Source organism: Egretta garzetta, unplaced genomic scaffold, assembly GCF_000687185.1.
Source record: "Egretta garzetta isolate BGI_Z169 unplaced genomic scaffold, ASM68718v1 scaffold45, whole genome shotgun sequence".
Taxonomy (NCBI): Eukaryota; Metazoa; Chordata; class Aves; order Pelecaniformes; family Ardeidae; genus Egretta; species Egretta garzetta.
In genome coordinates this window covers 7,908,154-7,925,849 of record NW_009260028.1, presented here as the reverse complement: position 1 = coordinate 7,925,849, position 17,696 = coordinate 7,908,154, and the positions used below count along the sequence as shown (strand labels likewise).

General features: G+C 37.5%; 1 protein-coding gene across 4 annotated transcripts in view; it reads left to right on the top strand.

Moving 5' to 3' along the window:
* CRYZL1 (crystallin zeta like 1) overlaps nucleotides 1–17,696 on the top strand; it is a 27,205-nt gene that overhangs the window by 990 nt on the left and 8,519 nt on the right. For 3 of the 4 annotated variants that reach the window (XM_035896527.1, XM_035896528.1, XM_035896530.1), the window contains 8 exons: nucleotides 2,614–2,691; nucleotides 3,229–3,301; nucleotides 4,695–4,739; nucleotides 8,829–8,897; nucleotides 10,920–11,053; nucleotides 11,834–11,945; nucleotides 15,694–15,717; nucleotides 16,823–16,921. In XM_035896527.1, the coding sequence (XP_035752420.1) occupies nucleotides 2,614–2,691; nucleotides 3,229–3,301; nucleotides 4,695–4,739; nucleotides 8,829–8,897; nucleotides 10,920–11,053; nucleotides 11,834–11,945; nucleotides 15,694–15,717; nucleotides 16,823–16,921 (634 nt within the window). The remainder of the gene's footprint in view (nucleotides 1–2,613; nucleotides 2,692–3,228; nucleotides 3,302–4,694; nucleotides 4,740–8,828; nucleotides 8,898–10,919; nucleotides 11,054–11,833; nucleotides 11,946–15,693; nucleotides 15,718–16,822; nucleotides 16,922–17,696) is intronic. The other variant, XM_035896529.1, reaches the window with a different exon arrangement.

Here is a 17,696-nt window from a genome sequence, read left to right as displayed (position 1 = left end):
AAAGAGTGAGTTCCGATCGTAATAGCACTATTAATCATTCAGTGGAAGAAGAGAGTGTGGTTGAATGCCACAACGGAATTGAAACACCTAACTCTTCTGTAGACTTAAAAAAGAACTGGTGTAATCCTTGCACATACAGGCAGGTAAATTAAAGTAGGGGAGGTGTATTTTACCATAATCATGCAGCACTTGGCAAGATCAGTACTAGATTTCTCTGTGTAGTTTTGGTGTCCATATTTTAAAAACAAGTTTTGCAGGTGTAGCAAATGAACCCTGGCTTCATGTGTGATCACATCTCCTGGCTGGATTTTCTGGTTGCTGAAAAAGTAGAAATATAGCTTGGGAAATTTATCGTGTTTGGAGTGTTCCCACTGTTACTTTCTTTCCTCTTGCGAGTTCTTTGCTCTTAGTGAGGATTGAGATCACGGTGCAGCCTTTTTCTCAGAGGCATTGATAAGTCTCCTTTGTCTAGCTACCCATTTTCCTATAACTTAAAGGATCAACAAGAAGACAATTATTTTTCTGTCTAATTTAGCGAAAATTATTGTGCTAAAGAGTCTTTGTCAGTTTGATGCAAACATTAGTTGGATGAGTGTGTACACATCAGCTTGTGGCATAAGTCTAAAATAGGATGTCAGTGAGTGTATATCAATGCAGTATGGTGTCTGAATGGTAGAAAAATGCTTACATGGTTTTGAGGGTGGGAGCCTGTGTTCTTAAATCTCTTATAGGTACAAAACTATAGATACCTATGTATGCCTGTGTAATCTAGACACCTAAATATTCCTATGAGCCATATATCAAAATGAAACAATATCATACTGGTGAGAATCTTGCTTGAGCAGCTGCAAAGTCCCAGTAATGAAGCACATCTAACAACTGCCTGAAGAGAAGGATGCAATGAGATGGGTGATTTTGATACAACCAAGGTGCATACTCATGGAGCAGTCTTAGATCCACTTAAACTGATTGAAATTGTACTTTTGCTGAAAAGGTTTGTTCACCTTTCAGCAGCACATTTTTTTTCTCTTCCTTGTAATGGTTTTAGGAGCCATGCAGCTATAAGGTGAGATAGGTCAGCTTACTTATTCAGGTGAGAACTAGTAATCTGTTACAAGTTAGTTCACACCATTGTGATGGCTCCATGATTGCTAGCTCCAGCACAAAGGAAGGGATGGGAATATGTAGATTGTGGAAACAGGTGAGCCAGGCAGCTCTGGTAGTCTTAAGTAAGGTAAAGCAGATCTTGAAACTGCATTCCTGTGCATAGACTTTATCTGCCTATTTGCCTATTTAAATCTCTTCAGACAGGAACTGATTCTGCAGGTGTCTGTGTAATGACCAGCACTATGGAATCCTCATTTTAAATAAAAATAAATATTGGAAAAAGTGAGGAAAAGGAAAGCTAGTTGGCTGAGGAGACCTTAATAGAAGAGAAGGTGGACAATGAAAAGTCACTAGCTTGGATGAAGAATTTCTGTAGCAAACTTCCTTATACGGTGCTTGGTCAGTTCCTAATAATGACCTATTTAAATTATGAAGGCAGGAACCAGTTAACAGCACAAACATTTCATCATCTCTCTTTGTTCTTAAGACTTGTATTCTTTTATGAAGACAAGCAGTTTTATTTTGTTCGTGTTAGCAGTACTTAGGTTCATTGAGCTATGCATACCAAAAGGGTAGTTCTAAAAGACAATATAATCTTAAATTTACATAAATTACAAGTCCCATAGATTCTAACTTTTTTTTTTTTTAAATGGAGATGCAGAATTTCTACAGTTCATCGGTTTAATGGCTTTTCTGTTTTGTGGAACAAAGAATGAGAACCTACTTTGGTTTGTTTGAGGAGCAGGAGGTCAGTCAGACTGGCAAAATGCCTTGCAATTTTAAAGGAACAGCATGTGTTTAACTCAGCTGGGGTGAGAAAAAGTTCAGTTCAATATTTCTTGGACAGAGGTTACTGTTTGTGTTGCTAAGCCTAGGAGAAAAGCAACAGCTGTTTCCTGGGAAGAGTTTAAAAAAAAAAAAATCAAAGGAAGTTAAACACTTAAGAATATATCTTGACTTCAGAAGTAGAAACAAAGCGCTCTCATGACTTTCTGGTAAGTGGTTCGTTTTCATCTTCAACAGACATCTAGACTGCAGGCTACAGTATAACATGGAAATACATGATTTTGCCTCCAGTACCTGAGGTAGCTCTTCAACGTCTGTGTGGAGTCAGCAGTCCAGAACTCAGCTTAGCTAATTAAGTACTTTAAAGTAGCAGTACTCAACTACTTAAAATCATTTCAGATATCAGTCCCAAAACCAAAAGTTGAAATAGTATGGGGAGACTTCGTTACCTACTTAAATTGTTTCAGGGTGTGTTTCAGGCAGAAAAATAATGTCAGTGTCTGCCGAGGTTTAGTAAGGTCTAGTAGTCAGTTTGTAATAGTAATATGCATGTACTCAAAATGGTGTGGTAAATCCATTGTGATATAGGTTCCTTTTTTATTGAAAGAAACTTCTTATTCTTTGAAGATTCTGTGGAAAAGTGCTTTCAAGAGCTTGAGAGGATCCTACTAGCGCATTCATGTTGTATTGTATAATGTAACATCTATAAATTTGTCCTAGGAAAACCTTCCTCCTACAGGAGACAATGATGTGAAAGTACAAGTTAGAGCCTGTGCACTGAGCTGGATAGATACAAAGGTATTTGCTTTTTTTTTTTTTTTTTTTTTTTATAAAAGCTATATGTGTTTACAGTTTCCATTGAAGATCTAAGCCAGGGTCTTAGCTGGTAATTGGCACAATTCCATTTATGCCATCTGAGGATATGGCTTTACTGCTGAGAAAGAGGGCACAGGGATTGATGTGGTATTCTTGCATATCTCTAAATAAAAAGTACCTGTAATTTGGTTCCTAATTTATGGAGAAAGATCAGTTGTCATTTGTGAGTTCTCTTACAGCAAATCCCTTTTATCATCCTCTGCATACTGACTTTAAGTCAGAGTTTGGCTTGCCTGTTAATAACTTTGGGTTTATTTTTTAATATGCTTCTAAATTTAAATACAGAAAACCAGTGCAAAGTTTTAATATTAAATGAGGAATGTGTGTACTTTTTTCCCCCAGATAACATTTTGGTAATGGCCCAACTTTCTCACTGTGAATATCAAACACTGTAAGATGATAATAAATATTCAAATTTTGAGCCTTAGTAAGAAAGTTGTAACCATTATTTTCATTTAGCTTCTGTCAGAAATTAAACTGGAAAAGGAGCTTCTACCTGTTGGTCGAGAAATTTCTGGAGTTGTATTGGAAGGTAAGTATAATTGTCTTGTGAGTGTATGGAGGAGGAATTAAGGTCTGGTAATCCAGAACAAATAAATACTGTTTGCATGGTACGCCTTTAACAGTAGGAACTATTTGTTTTCTTAATGAGGCTTCCCGTAAGTCAGTAATGATACTGAAATGAAAGTAAAAAAGTAAAGGAACTGAACTGTAATTCCTGCACATCTGTTCCGTTTAAAAAAAAAAAAAAAAAAAAAAAAGCATGACAGCTTTCTAAATAAAATCGTGGAATGCTTTTGGTTGGAAGGGACCTTAAACATCATCTAGGTCCAAGCCCCCTGCCATGGGCAGGGACACCTTCCACTAGATCAGGTTGCTCAAAGTCCCATCCAGCCTGGCCTTGAACACTTCCAGGGATGGGGCAGCCACAACTTCTCTGGGCAACCTCTTCCAGTGCCTCACCACTCTCGTAGTGAAGAATTTCTTCCTTATATCCAATTTAAATCTACCCTCTTTCAGCTTAAAGCCCTTACCCCTTGTCCTGTCACTACCTGCCCTTGTAAAAAGTCCCTCTCCAGCTTTCTTGTGGGCCCCCTTCAGGTACTGGAAGGCTGCTAAAAGGTCTCGACGGAGCCGCCTTTTCTCCAGGCTGAACAACTTCAGCTCTCTCAGCCTGTCTTTACAGGAGAGGTGCTCCAGCCCTCCGATCATCTTCATGACCCTCCTCTGGACTTGATCCAACAGCTCTGTGCCCTTCTTATGTTGGGGGCCCCAGAGCTGGACGCAGTGTTCCAGGTGGTGTCTCATGCGAGCAGAGCAGGTGGGGAGAATCCCCTCCCTTGACCTGCTGGCCCCACTGCTTTTGATGCACCCCAGGAGACGGTTGGCCTTCTGGGCTGCAAGCTCACATTGCCAGGTCACGTTGAGCTTCTCATCAACCAGCACCCCCAAGTCCTTCTCCTCAGGACTGCTCTCAACCCATTCTCTGCCGAGCCTGTATTTGTGCTTGGGATTGTCCTGACCCATGTGCTGAGATCTTAAGATATTACCTGCACATACTAGAACAGTCTATAATTTATTTGTGAAAATAATTTGTTGGAATAGTGAAAACAACATGCAGGAATTTCGGCAGTGTTTCACTGGCATAACCACCTTTGATGCGTAGTTTAAAGCCTGAATCTTTCAAATACATATACGTGTGTGTACTTGCATGTAACTGTGCATGGGGTGCCAAAGTTTAGTGAATTGAATTAACATTTGGGTTTAGTATGTGCATATTTAATAGAAAAAAATTTTTTACTAGCAGGGTGTATTTTTAGTTTTGTAAGCTAGGGATAGACAGTGCTCTCAATTGCATGTTCAATTTCAGCTATAAACATTTATCTTCATACCTTCTTTCCTTCTTTTCATATATTCTTCTTGAGTTGGGAGAAAGGTGACCTTCTTTCAGCCAGATGATGAAGTGGTGGGTAAGTTGATGCTTGTTTACCTTATCAACTCACACAATTAGTAATCTTTTCTGTAATGAATGGCTGAGGTTATAATCATTGCTAAAGCTACAACTAGACATTTACTTTGAAAGATTCAACTAGTGTCACATGAATAAACTCTTACAAGTGAGAACTGTATTCTAAGTGTTCTCTGAGGGAAGCTTTTTGGTTACAAGACTGGAGGTTCAGATCCCCAGCTAATGCAGTCTGTAATAGTCCTACTGCATTTACCAAGTCTTTAAGAATATGCACCTCAGTCCCATTAGCTGTGTGAAGTGTTCTAAAGGCAACCATCTGAATACATACACAATTATTTGTATTTATAACACTATCCTGATGCAAGTAATACATATCTTTTGATTTCTGTGCATGATACAAAGTCTAGGCTTATATTTCCTACCTTCTTGAGAATGATATAAAAATACACTTGGAGCTGCCAGCGATGACTCTCTTGTTCAAGCATACTAAGACTGTTCAGTTTCTTCTAAGTCATGTCAATTCCCGTTTGAGCAAAGAAATCAAGAGTGGTCCTAACTTAAACACGCGAGTAGATTCGCCAGTTCTACTGGATTTTCTGAGTTGCCAAAAGGAGTGCGCTACTTAAGTGTTTTGCTAAATACAAGGCTGCATTTTATAAGAAACACTTGATTCAAGCTGCGTGTTTTCCAGAATCTTCATTTTTACTGCATATTAGAGTTCTTGAAAGTGGACTTGTTTCCCTGCTAACTTCAGAAAATCCCATCAGAAAGGCAAGTGGTAATCACTGTACTTCTTTGTTTGTTGTTTAAAATGGACTTCCAGGTCAAAAATCACATGGAAGGTGTTTGGGGCTTTTCTTTTCCTCATAGAACTTTGGCAGACCTTTCATATCATTAGCGTAAATCTGATGGAATAAGATGTGTGATTGTTATTATTTATTTACCACAAAAGGTATAATTCTTACAGTTATGAATTAATATTCCATTTTATGGGGTACAGAAGCAGCTTTGCTTTGTTTAAATAAAGTAGAATAGTCATGACCAGGCATTTTCTGGTCTTGCGTATGAATTGACTTTGAGCTATGAATAGTATCATAATTGTGAATAGTATTGCTCATTTGGTTAAATATCTTACGGACATAAGCTGCATCTGTTGAATATTTTAAAATAGTATTTGTGTTTCAATCACCTTCTGTTGTAGTTGAAGGAATACAGTTTCAGTAAGTAGTTAGGAAAAAAAAATATGAGAAAATATGAAAATATGTCAGTGAACCTAAGAGGTCTAAGTGACATTCTAAGTGGCTTTAGGAGGGTTGGGGGTTTTTGTGAATTAGGACTTGATTCCATTTTTGTTAATTCAAATATAGAATCATTAGTTTGAATCAGCTGAGCTACTCCAGTGTAAATCTGACATTAAGGGAATGGAATCTGTACTTGGGTCACAAAAATAGCAGATTCATTTTGTCTGACACTTCTGTTGTCTGCATTTTTTGTTCTTGAATACTGAATGTTTGCGAATGCAGGTATAGAAAAGTCAGAATTACAAGCATGGAAATAGGCAGATGAAGAAAACAGCATTAAATATTTTTAGGCCCAAAAGAAAGCAAGCCCACTTTTTTAAATAGTGAAATTTTCATAGCATTCCCTTTCAAGCAGCTGTTCAACCTTATGCATCCAATATAGATGCTGTAAAGACCAAAGATAGGAGTGAAATATTTCTATTGTCGTAAATCTTTCCTAACAAGCACACTTCCCCGTTACTATTGCTGTGAGTTTATACATAGTTAATGAATGAGCAGATTTAAAAGAAAATGAGCTATTGCCAATGGTTACCTGTGTGTTTAATAACATTGAACTGTCCCAAAATACACAATTGTCAGAAAAATATTTCTACTTGAACTTTACAAAAAAACTTGTCCTTCTATCGAAGAGTATAGTCCTGGTATATACTCCTTACTGAATTTAACAGTAATGATATGGTAAGACAGTCCTTATTTATGAATCTGCTCTTTTTTTGTGTGTAAGAATAGTGCTGTGCTTACTTGGAAGTACTTGGTGTGTTAAATCATTAATCTCTTCCTAAAATCATACCAAGAATTGTTTCTTGCTTTTCAAGTTTTTCTGATCCTTTTTTAATCTTCCAGAGGAGATTTCTTAGTCTATATGATGTATTCTCTTATACATAATCATTTGGTTAAGAAAAATACAGTAGTAAAACTTCAGACCAGCCAAAAATCTTTTGCTTTGAGATACATTCTTGACTTCCTTTCAAAGTTACAGTCAGTTTTATTTGTTGCTCTCGGAATCTTTTAGCAATCAATTATGCCAGGTTCCTTATTAAAATAAGTGCAAGGAAAAATAATCTGAGAGTTAAATTGGCCACAAATACTTGGAGACATGAACCTAAATATAAATGTACCTGCTTAGATTTCCTGGTGGTTAGCCAGTTTGCGTGTCAGTTCTTCCATATGTGCTGTTACCGAATACATAAATAATCAATGAATGAAAGCTCTATACTATGTGGAGTATTTCATACAAGTAAGATGAAAGAAAAATCTCATTTTGTATTTGTGTCAAATGCTCGATGCCTACATAAAATAAAGGTCTGTACTTTATGTTGGAGCTTCTGTAAGCATTATGAGGTATATTGAGGGGCATGGTTCTTTAAGAGGCCATATGTCTTTCCCTCAGTATAAGGAAGGGTTATGTTTTTTGTGAATGGTTTTAGAGACCCTGAAATCAATGTGAGTTGACATCAATGTATAATGACTCCTTGGAGGCTGTCTTGAGTGTTAGGAGATAATGTAACTTGTTCCTGAACTTTTGTGTCTGTCAAGAAAGGGTATGTCTTCATGTATTATTCATTCTGTGTTTTGCTTTTTCTATAGTAAGATGTTGGAATGCAAACTGGTTTAGGTGCCAAGGCTATTTTAGTTTACTATAAGGATATTTTTCTTAACATTTGAAATACGATATTGTATTAATCATCAAAATCTGAATTATTCTTTAGGATAGAAGAGAGATTTCATAGGGACTTTTTTATACATGTCTATATTTTGTATGCTAAATTAAAGGATGACTTAAGTCACGAAAGTGAGACAGAATTGATAGTGATGTTGTAAGAAAGTGTGTTCTGTTCTGAGATTCTTGCCCTTCTTGCATTATTTCCTAATTGCACAATAGCTGCTGTAGACGGCTACATTAGACTTTTTTTATTATTCTATAGACAAACCCTTGAGAGATCTGCAGATGTGTACAAGCACTGTAGGATAGCCACTTCTTAATGAGAATTGTGAAAGACTGGAAATAGCAGCCAAATTTGCTGAGGATTTTAAGACAAAGCCCTTGCTTTGGTCTAAATGGAATGTAAGATTTTTGCATTCAGAAGACTGATCAGATGCCAGAACTTACTGTTCATTAATCTCCTCCTTTGGGCAGTGGAAGAAAAAAAACACTGTTATGACCAGGATTTCTTTTTTTTAATTCTGCCTGTTGTGTGTTTGCTTTATCTGCCTTCCATGGGTGTCTTTTTCCTTCAGCTCCTCTCTTCCAACTTCTTAAAACTTACACCCATGCGTTCTTGCTTGTTCTTCCTCTGCTTCTTTCAGTCACTTTTTTGCTGCCTTTGCTAACAACACACTTAAAGACATCAGGGTAGAAGAGTAGAGGTATCTGTAGGGTGGCTTGGTTTGTGACCATCTGCAATACGAGAGCTCGATTTTCTTCCTTGTTAGTCATGGCCCAGAGTAGAAACAGGAGCACTCGTTGGAGTGAGAGCAGTGTGAAATGAGTTCAGACATGACCTGACAAAAATTAGGTGTGCCAGTACAAAAAAACACTCAGTAGTGTCCCCATTCTTTCTTTCCCCAACCCTAAAATGCTGTTTGAAGCACCTTTAAAAGCATCTTGTGCACTGTGCCCATAGAGATTACAGATTGTTACCTTGCTGAGTTTTATTAACCTGTCATAAAGCTGAGAAGAGGGCAAGTGAACCACAGACCAAGTGTGACTAACAATTTCATTAGGAGCTTGTTTTGGTTATAACATATGCTTGTTTGAAATTAAAAGTCTATATTAAATTTTTTTTCAGGAATTTTGCCCCTGGATTCTGAAGAGTCTGGTCTTTGTGAAGTTATTCTAGTTCATGAGCATTATTTGGGTATGTAGTTCATATAGTTTGCTAATACTTACATTTACTATATCTTTAGACTTCAGGATAGCTTTTCTAATAGGGAGCTAATTAATTTGGAACTTTGGGAAAACTTGTTCTGTCTAGCAACATTCAGACACTCTGTCTACTCCACCTGTTCATAGAAGCTTTGAATACTATGTACTTTCAAGCTACTTCTTTTTGCTGTTATCGTTGAATGGGTTAATATTTTCCCTAAACCACACAAGCTGACTTTTTTTTTTTTTTCCTTCTAACTTCCCTTTTTGTTGCTTTCGTCTTTCTACTTTTTTCTCACCTCATCTGTCACAAAATTAAATTAGGAGAATTTTTTTTCCCCTCACTTTGCCTGAGTCCAGGAACATCACTTGTGACCATGACTAACAGATGGGATAAAACTAGCAGACTTAGAAGCTGGAGAAAGGAATTTTCAGGGAATGAGGATCAGGGAAAACCTAGTATTGAAACATTCTTTTCAATTAGTGTGAATTTCCAGTTTCCCCTTTCTGGGCATACAGTGCTTTAATATGTAGAATACTAAATTTCGAGTATATGTGCTTCTCCCAACAGTTGGCTGTGTTACTTCGAGCAAGCTACTCTCTTGCTCAAATTAGTTTGTATTGGCATTTCTGTGACTGTCCATGAATTCAACCTGTGGTAGTTATGAGGTGACTCCTTTAAATTAATTTATAGCAAAACGAAACCCCTACTTTCATTGCATAAAAATACGGCAAAATATCCTCTCCATGGTTTTTAATATATATGAGAGGTAAACAGGTATTATTTATGTTGACTTGTTAGCAGATTAGATCTTCCTGACTAGCTATGGCAGTTTTTGCAAAATAAGTCATGGACTCATGGAGATTAAAAAAATAAGGCGCTTCAGAGTACAAATCAAGCAAAATGGAATCTAGAGGTCTGTGGTGCCTTATCACTATTTACATTAGTTATAGGCAGAAAATATTTCTGACTTTGTGTTACCTTCAGTAGCTTGCTTTGTGCTAAGTAGTATGAACCGGCACACAAAGTGATGATGCCGGTGATGATCCCTAGAATTCTTTCCCAGCGCACTGATAAATGATCCCAAGTGATCACATTGCTTATGTTGTTTCATAGCTTCCGCCATCCAGGCTACACTGTCAATTCTTATGCCTGAAGGGACAGACCAAACTTTTCCAGTCTCTTTCTTTCTAGTGTACCTCAAGGGATTGGGCTTATGTAGTTCAGCTCTATGCTAGGCTCTCAGCTGGGCTGTGATGATTTTCTAGCTTGGTGTCAGGGTCTCTGATAAATCATGTAATCTGCTTACATTAAAAATGGTGTTTGACCTTGTGATTTCTAGTTAACAGGGTACTTCATTAACATTACCTCACCAGGCTTCTAAGTGTTTGGCTAAAATGGGAAAACTCTTAAGTGTCTTGTAGAGACAACAGAAAGCAGACAATACAAATAATGTTATCTTGACCTTTATCTCTCTTAAAATGTGTTGTGACCTCCAGAAGCTGTTTATACTAATACATTATGAAGTAGAAGATTCTAACCTGTAGAGAAAGAGAATAAGGAACGCACGGGTTGGAACTCTCATTGTACGTTCTCTGTGTCAGAATTATCTTTGTGAAAAGAAGTGACCTCCTCAGATGTTTTCTGTCAGGAGGTTCTGGTGGAAAGTGGGTCTCTTCTTCTTTTTTCCTGTTTAAATACTGTATTTGTATTTGAACTTGCTCACAAGAGTGCTGCAGGAGCAAGCTGATTGTTCTTGGAATAACAATTGCCTTTTCCACTTGGACTCCATGTAGCAGACCTAACGCTGCCATGAGCCACAACACTGGAATATTGCCTTTTTGAAATAGATCATAATTACACCTGTAGATGATTTGACTTGTATACATTTTTTCATGTTTTAGAAATTTATGAAGTCTAAAAAAATAATTCTGAGTGAAATGTCAGGGACTTGCTGCTTTTTTTTTTTTTTCCCATCTGTTTTTTCTTTGTTTGTTTTTTCCCTCAAATTAGTTCGTAAACCAGAGAAAGTTTGTTGGGTTGAAGCAGCCGGGGCTGTTCGTGATGGTGTCCGAGCATACACGGCTTTACACTACCTTTCCCAAGTCTCTCCTGGAAAGACTGTCCTTGTAATGGATGGAGCAAGTGTAGGTAACAACTGTGCAATAATAACAGTTTCGGAACAGAGAGATTACCTCTGCCGTATATGTCTTATCATCAGAATGATTGGATTTCTTACAACATACTAAACTTATCAAGCCTTGTATTTTACCCCTGGCAGTGCCCTTAACTTAATGGATTAATAGGAAAGACCCTCCCACATAAGATACTGAGCCAAGAATACAGTCCTTTACATGTTGTGTGGGTAGTGAAGAGGGAGTTCTTTTCTGGTGTTTTACATTGACATAGTTTTACCCTAAGCCCTCAGGTATAACTGGAGGAAAGTGCCTTAATTTCTTATTCCTTTCCAACCACTGCTTTTTAACTTCTCTTAGATATAAATAATTTCATTTGCATTACTGCAATCTTTATTGCAGTATGTACAGCTTGCCTCCACCAAGGTTCACTAATGTAAATGTGGCTGGGGCTTTTTCCTTGGTAGCACTTCTTCCTTCAACAAGCAAGCAAGCCCAAAGCTACAAGTTGCAATTGCAGTTATGGTACTTGTGTTATATAAAGTAGAAGAGGAGAACTAGTTAAATCCTAAAAGTTTGTTCAGAGCTTCCCAGTCAATGAAAAGACTTTCTTGGCCTCACTTGGAACAGAAGTAGATGTGTGAATATTCAAATACTTGGTTCAGTTGAAGGAGTAAGTTCATTTCTGGATACTCTCCTGGCATCTCCTGAATGTCCTTTGCAATATAATCTTTCTTAAACTGCATCAAATTGTTGTTGTAAATAAATTCATCTACCTTTCTTCTTCTGCAGCCATTTGGTACAATAGCTATTCAGTTAGCACAACATAGAGGAGCTAAAGTAATCTCTACTGCATACAGTCTTGAAGATAAGCAATACCTGGAGAGGCTTAGACCTCCTGTGGGTAAGTTATATTCTTCAGTGCTAAAGATTATGCTAAACAGTGTCTCAAATTTTTTTTTTTAGTCTAGGGACTTATTCCAGTAGCTGAAAACTGAAATACAAACTTAAAAGAATCTAATTAAATAGTTTTTAAATTTATTCTGTACTCCATAGGTATTTAATGTATATTTTAGGTGTGTTTAATGACATTTTTATTCTTCATTTAAGTTGTGATGACTGTCTCAGTATTCTCCACCTCACACAATAGTGCTTGAGCACTGGCTTTTGGCCTAACTGCTCAAGAAGTCTTTTCATTTTATAAAATTGTTGCTTGTGAACAAGAAGGCGGTATTACTAAATCACCAGTACCACAGCATGTAATCTAGGTGCCTGAGCCAGAGTTCAGATGTAATCATATACTTTAGATACAGTATTCATCAGACTCAAATTACTTCTAATAGTATTTTATCAAGCTGTGTGACAGCTCACTTTCAGGTGCTGTTATAGCTGTAGCTGGACGCTCAAAGGTTCTGCATTTTCCTGTTTTCTAAATGAGCTTTGCATTAGACATAATACTTGCACTCACCTATGACTTCTTCCGTTTCTTTTCTTTGATACTGGAGGTTTTGGGGGTTTTTCCCTCAAAATAACAGTGCTATCTGGACCATGGGAAAAGACTCTATGTAAAAGCTACTAGCATCTTTCCTGATTAAACTTTTTCTTATCTCGGTGCTGAAGAGTGGAGGAAAGTGGAATATTTCAGTTTTAAAATGGCATTGCAAAGTCCAGTTTGATTGCAGTCCACGAACTTTGTTGTACAGTGAACAAGAGGTTAAAACTAGCGTCTGATACTGCCTCCCCAAAATGCAAAGACCGCCCTGGTCTAATCACCAAGTTTATTTTTCAGTGTATGACTGTTGTTGTCATTCAAAGTATAAGAGTAGCTGTGTCTCTTGTAAGGATATCTTTATGGGCAAAGCATTGTGTAGTCAGTTATCATGCCTACATATATTACAGTAACGTCAATCAAAATACACGTGGGTTAAGATGAGATCTGACTAAAAAGATAATGTCAAGGTTAACTGTCCCCGACTCTGACTCCTTTCTCCTTTGTTGTTTTGCATAGTGATATTGTTAGCAATCTTGGCTTTCCAAATGGCGAATTAGAGCAGTTTTCAAATCTCCCCTCTTGTTCTTAGTGACTCACTAAAACCAGGCATTGCTGATATGCAGGTGCACATAGTATTGTCCTTGTGTTCTCCCTGCTGGCTCAAGAATAGTAAGCTAGCAGAGGGATGAAGTAAGCCAGAGAGCTGCTCTTTAGACACAGAGAGAACAGAGTTCTTGTCAATTTTAATTCCTTTCTGGCTCCCGAGAACAGAACTGGCAGTGGCAGCACAGAGACAACACAGTGTGCATGTGCATTCTGGGGCTGCACGTTCACACACATCTGCAGCGTTGGGGAGTGATTCACTTCCAGCCTACCAAGTGAGTATTTAGCTCTTCCAGTAGTGGCTTTGCAGTGCTGATAATGCAGCAGGAAGTGGAGTGCTGCGCAGAGGTTATTACACAAGAGCAGGGAGACAGACATTGTTGCTGTCTGACCTTAATGATCTTCAACAGCGAACTGCAAAGTTTTGTGTTGGGAATGTAAGCATTTCTTCTGAGACCTGGCAGACTTGTGACTCTAGATTTTCTGGTTTTTTGCAACTTCACAAAAGAGCTATTTTTTGCTTTTCTTATTTCACAAGTCTTTTTTACCATAATAGTAGACAGTAGAACATAAAGCATTTTTGTGGATGCTGTTGATACATAGAGGTTTGTTATGCTAGCTGTTAGAGTGTAAAAGACTAAATACAAAATACCTAAAACTTTGCTTTGTAATATTTGCTAATGATATGAAAACTTTATTAGCTAAGAAAGGACTTGGCAATTAATTTCATTATCATAGTCCTGTCAGCACATATGAATATGACTTTGGGTTGCTTGACATATTTACTTTTTGCTGGAGTTTTTAAGTTATATGAATGTTATTTTATAATAAAAGTTCTAAGCAACCCAAGCATAGGTAGCTACATCTAAGCTGGCCTCTAATGTCTGTGGGTGGAACCTTTTTCAGTTGTGCGCATAACTAGCTGCTTCATGAAATGGCTGAAATAACCATCACTTGCAGTGAGAAGGCCATCGCTTGTATGGCTCATATATGTGCTTGTTTTACAACAATCGGAGTTTAGCTTAGCAGTTTTGCAAATGTTTGTGGAACATAAACACTAGGGGAAAAAATGTTAATTGCAACTTTACTTCAAATAAAGAGATATAACCCGCATACTGTATTAAAAAGGAAAACAGTTTGAGTGTGAAAGCAAAAAGCTGCTGGTTTTGCGTTTTGGGGGTTTTTGTGGGTTGGTTGTTGGGGGTTTTTTGGTTGGTTTTTTTTTTTTTTAAATAAATAAATATGATTCCAGTGCCTGAAGTAGAAATTCCTGTTAATGTTTAAGGATTCATATTTAGACCAACAGGATGGTGTCTTTGCATGCCTTCAGTAATCTATGGAGTAAATATAATAATAGTATGAAGGAGGGGAGTATAATAAATCTTGAGATTTTAATGCCCATGACTAGAGACAGAATATTTCATAAATAATGTAATCAGTTTCTATTAGAGAACAGAAGACAAAAATACGTATATATACACATATATGTTTCTTCTGTTCCCTAGGTTATCCCCTTCTATTTTTGGTTTGGTTTGTTGTTTGGTTGTGGTGTTTTGGTTATTTTTCTTTAAACTCAATATTGAGCTTTTAGTGGATATGTTTTTGGTAGCCATGAAATCACTGTTGAGTTCTTTTCTTGAGCATGTTCAGTAAACCAAGTAGCAGATCTTTTGTGTGACAGTTTTTAAACTCTGTAGCTGAACTTACTGGGTGAGAGTAAACTCTGGTGGCAAGTTGTGGAAATACTGATATTTCTACTTCTCGCAAACAGTGAGAGAAGAACTGAAGCCTTTTTGCCAGTCAGAATAACGTTACTTTAGAAATTGTGCAAGTCACAGAAGAAGAATCTGAACTAATTTACAAATATTTTATGAGAAATTTTGCATAAATGACAAAGTATTATAGAAAATTATATTATAATTTGTTGCTCAGCCTTTTCCACAGTGGAGAGAAATTGTTACAGCATTTTGCTAGGAAGGAAATTGAACAGGATTTTGACGAGTACTGATTGAACTGAATACTGATTTTATTGAGTTAAGTAACAAAACTGGAAATTTTTGCTAGACAGAAATCAGAAAATAGTGAAACTGATTAAACTGTTGCCTTTCTTTTTGATAGTCAGGCTTTGAGACTATTAAATCAGAATTACTCTCTAAAAGTGAAACTATTTGCATAAACTTTATGCCATGTCAAATTGGCGTGTTAAGAAAAAACTTTTAACTTCTTGACTGAAGAAACTAGTAAGAAAATAGTATTATGGGGCTTTATTTGCATACAGGGAATGTGACTATCCTTAATTAATGTGACATCTTTATTAAATTATGACCATGTGTGTTCTCTTTAGCCAGATAATTTGACTTCAGTGAAAAAATTGAATGACCTAAGAATTTGAAAGCATCTTATGATTTGATTGGAAGGAATTAAAAAAAAAAACAAAAACCAAAACCAAAAAAACAACAAAGCATTAACTGAGCATTTGTTAATATTCTTCTTAATGACCATTTTCTTGCAATTTTTCTTCTCCCCTTCTTTCCCACCCCCTGTGATTAAATTCAAGAAGGTATACGGCAGCCTTTAGTGGGTAAGTATACATTGCAAATTTGAGTTCAGTCCATTATGCTTTGGCAATAAGCCTCCAAATTTATTTGACATTATTTCAATTATATTGCTGAGAAGTCTTTGGCCTGTTTAGTTTCTAAATATTTGTTCTACCTCATAATTACGAAACAAAAATAAAAACCTTAGCTGCTACTTCTTTACCCTAGTTATTCCTGATGCTGTGGTTTATAACCATCTATAAATATGGTATCACAGATATATGAGAAGAAAGTGTATTAGTGACTTTCAGTTCAGAAATATTTCAAGAGGAGATGTAAATACTTCCATCTAAACATTTAGAGGTTAGAAACATCATGCAGAAAGTAATATATTAATAAGTTTATGCATGCTGTGAGGTAAGTAATGATGCTACTAAGCATTATTTTAAAGAAAAGATGGATATAATAAGGTTAAAAGACTTGCTGGAATCATAAGAAAAGTCAAGTCAGTGCCTCAAAGTGACTGAGTTTATTGTGGTTTTACGTGTTTACTTCTGACTTGCACTGGGAGACAGGGCTCAGTGCCAGGGAGAATAGGTTTTAGTTTCCCACTATGATGTGGAAGCAGAAGAAAGGCTCTGCAAGGGACTGGCAGGAAGTGGTGGGGTTTATGTAGAGTCAGGGAATAAAGCTATGCTTGGAAATCTCTCCCAAAGCATTACTGCTATGGTTATTTGACAGATAATTTGAAAGTTGGGAGATGTGAAATAAGGTGCCTCCTTATCTTTTGGCTGCTCTCTTTTGCTTCAGTAATGTGGCTAGTCACTCCAGAACCTGGTATTTTTGAAGGCACTTTTAGAGAAGAATAGCAAAGAAGGAACTAACAGAAGGATTTCTAATTCTTATAGTAGCATACTTTATCTTTTTGGGCCTAAACAGACCTGTGAATTTTACTTCTGCATTAAGCAAATGCGTATTTTTGGTGTTGATCTTGCACTGTATTGGAAAAGGAAAAAACTATTGGCTGGTTTTTTTGACTTAGCTGCAAACTTGCTTGTAATACTTCCAGAAGCTAGAAATTTTTGGTTCTGCTCTGAATCTAAATTCTACATTTTTATTGTAATTCACTAAAAGTACTGTTTTATCTAGCTCGAGTGATAGATGTATCAAATGGAAAGATAGATGTGGCGGAAAGCTGCTTGGAAGAAACAGGTGGCCTGGGAGTGGATATTGTTATAGATGCTGGAGGTATGTAACTGATGAAAATCTGGTCTTCAGAACACAATTAGCAGGTTTCTTTATTACTATTTCCAAAAAATAGAGGTGGAGGCTGCATCAAATGATTACATTTAGCGTGTAATGAGGTTCAACGAGGCCAAGTGCAAGGTCCTGCACCTGGATCGGGGCAACTCTCAGTATCAATACAGGCTGGGGTGTGAAGGCATTGAGAGCAGCCCTGTGGAGAAGGACTTAGGGGTCCTGATGGATGAAAAGCTGGACATGAGCCGGCAATGTGCACTTGCAGCCCAGAAGGCCAACCCTATCCTGAGCTGCATCAAGAGAAGCGTGGCCAGCAGGTCGAGGGAGGTGGTTCTGCCCTTCTACTCCACTCTGGGGAGACCCCACCTGGAGCACTGCGTCCAGCTCTGGAGCCCTCAGCACAAGAAGGACATGGAACTGTTGGAGCAGTTCCTAGAGGCCCTAGAGGAGGGCCACAAAAACTATTTGAGGGCTGGAGCACCTCTCCTATGAGGACAGGCTGAGAGAGTTGGGCTTGTTCAGCCTGGAGAAGAGAAGGCTGAGGGAGACCTGATTGCGGCCTTTCAGTACTTAAAGGGGGCCTGTAGGAAAGGTGGGGACAATCTTTTTGGCAAGGCTGGTTGTGACAAGATAAAGGGTAGTGGTTTTAAACTAAAGGAGGGTAGAATTAGACTTGGATATAAGGAAGAAATTTTTTACAGTGAGGGTGGTGAAACACTGGGACAGGTTGCCCAGAGAGGTGGTGGAGGCCCCATCCCTGGAA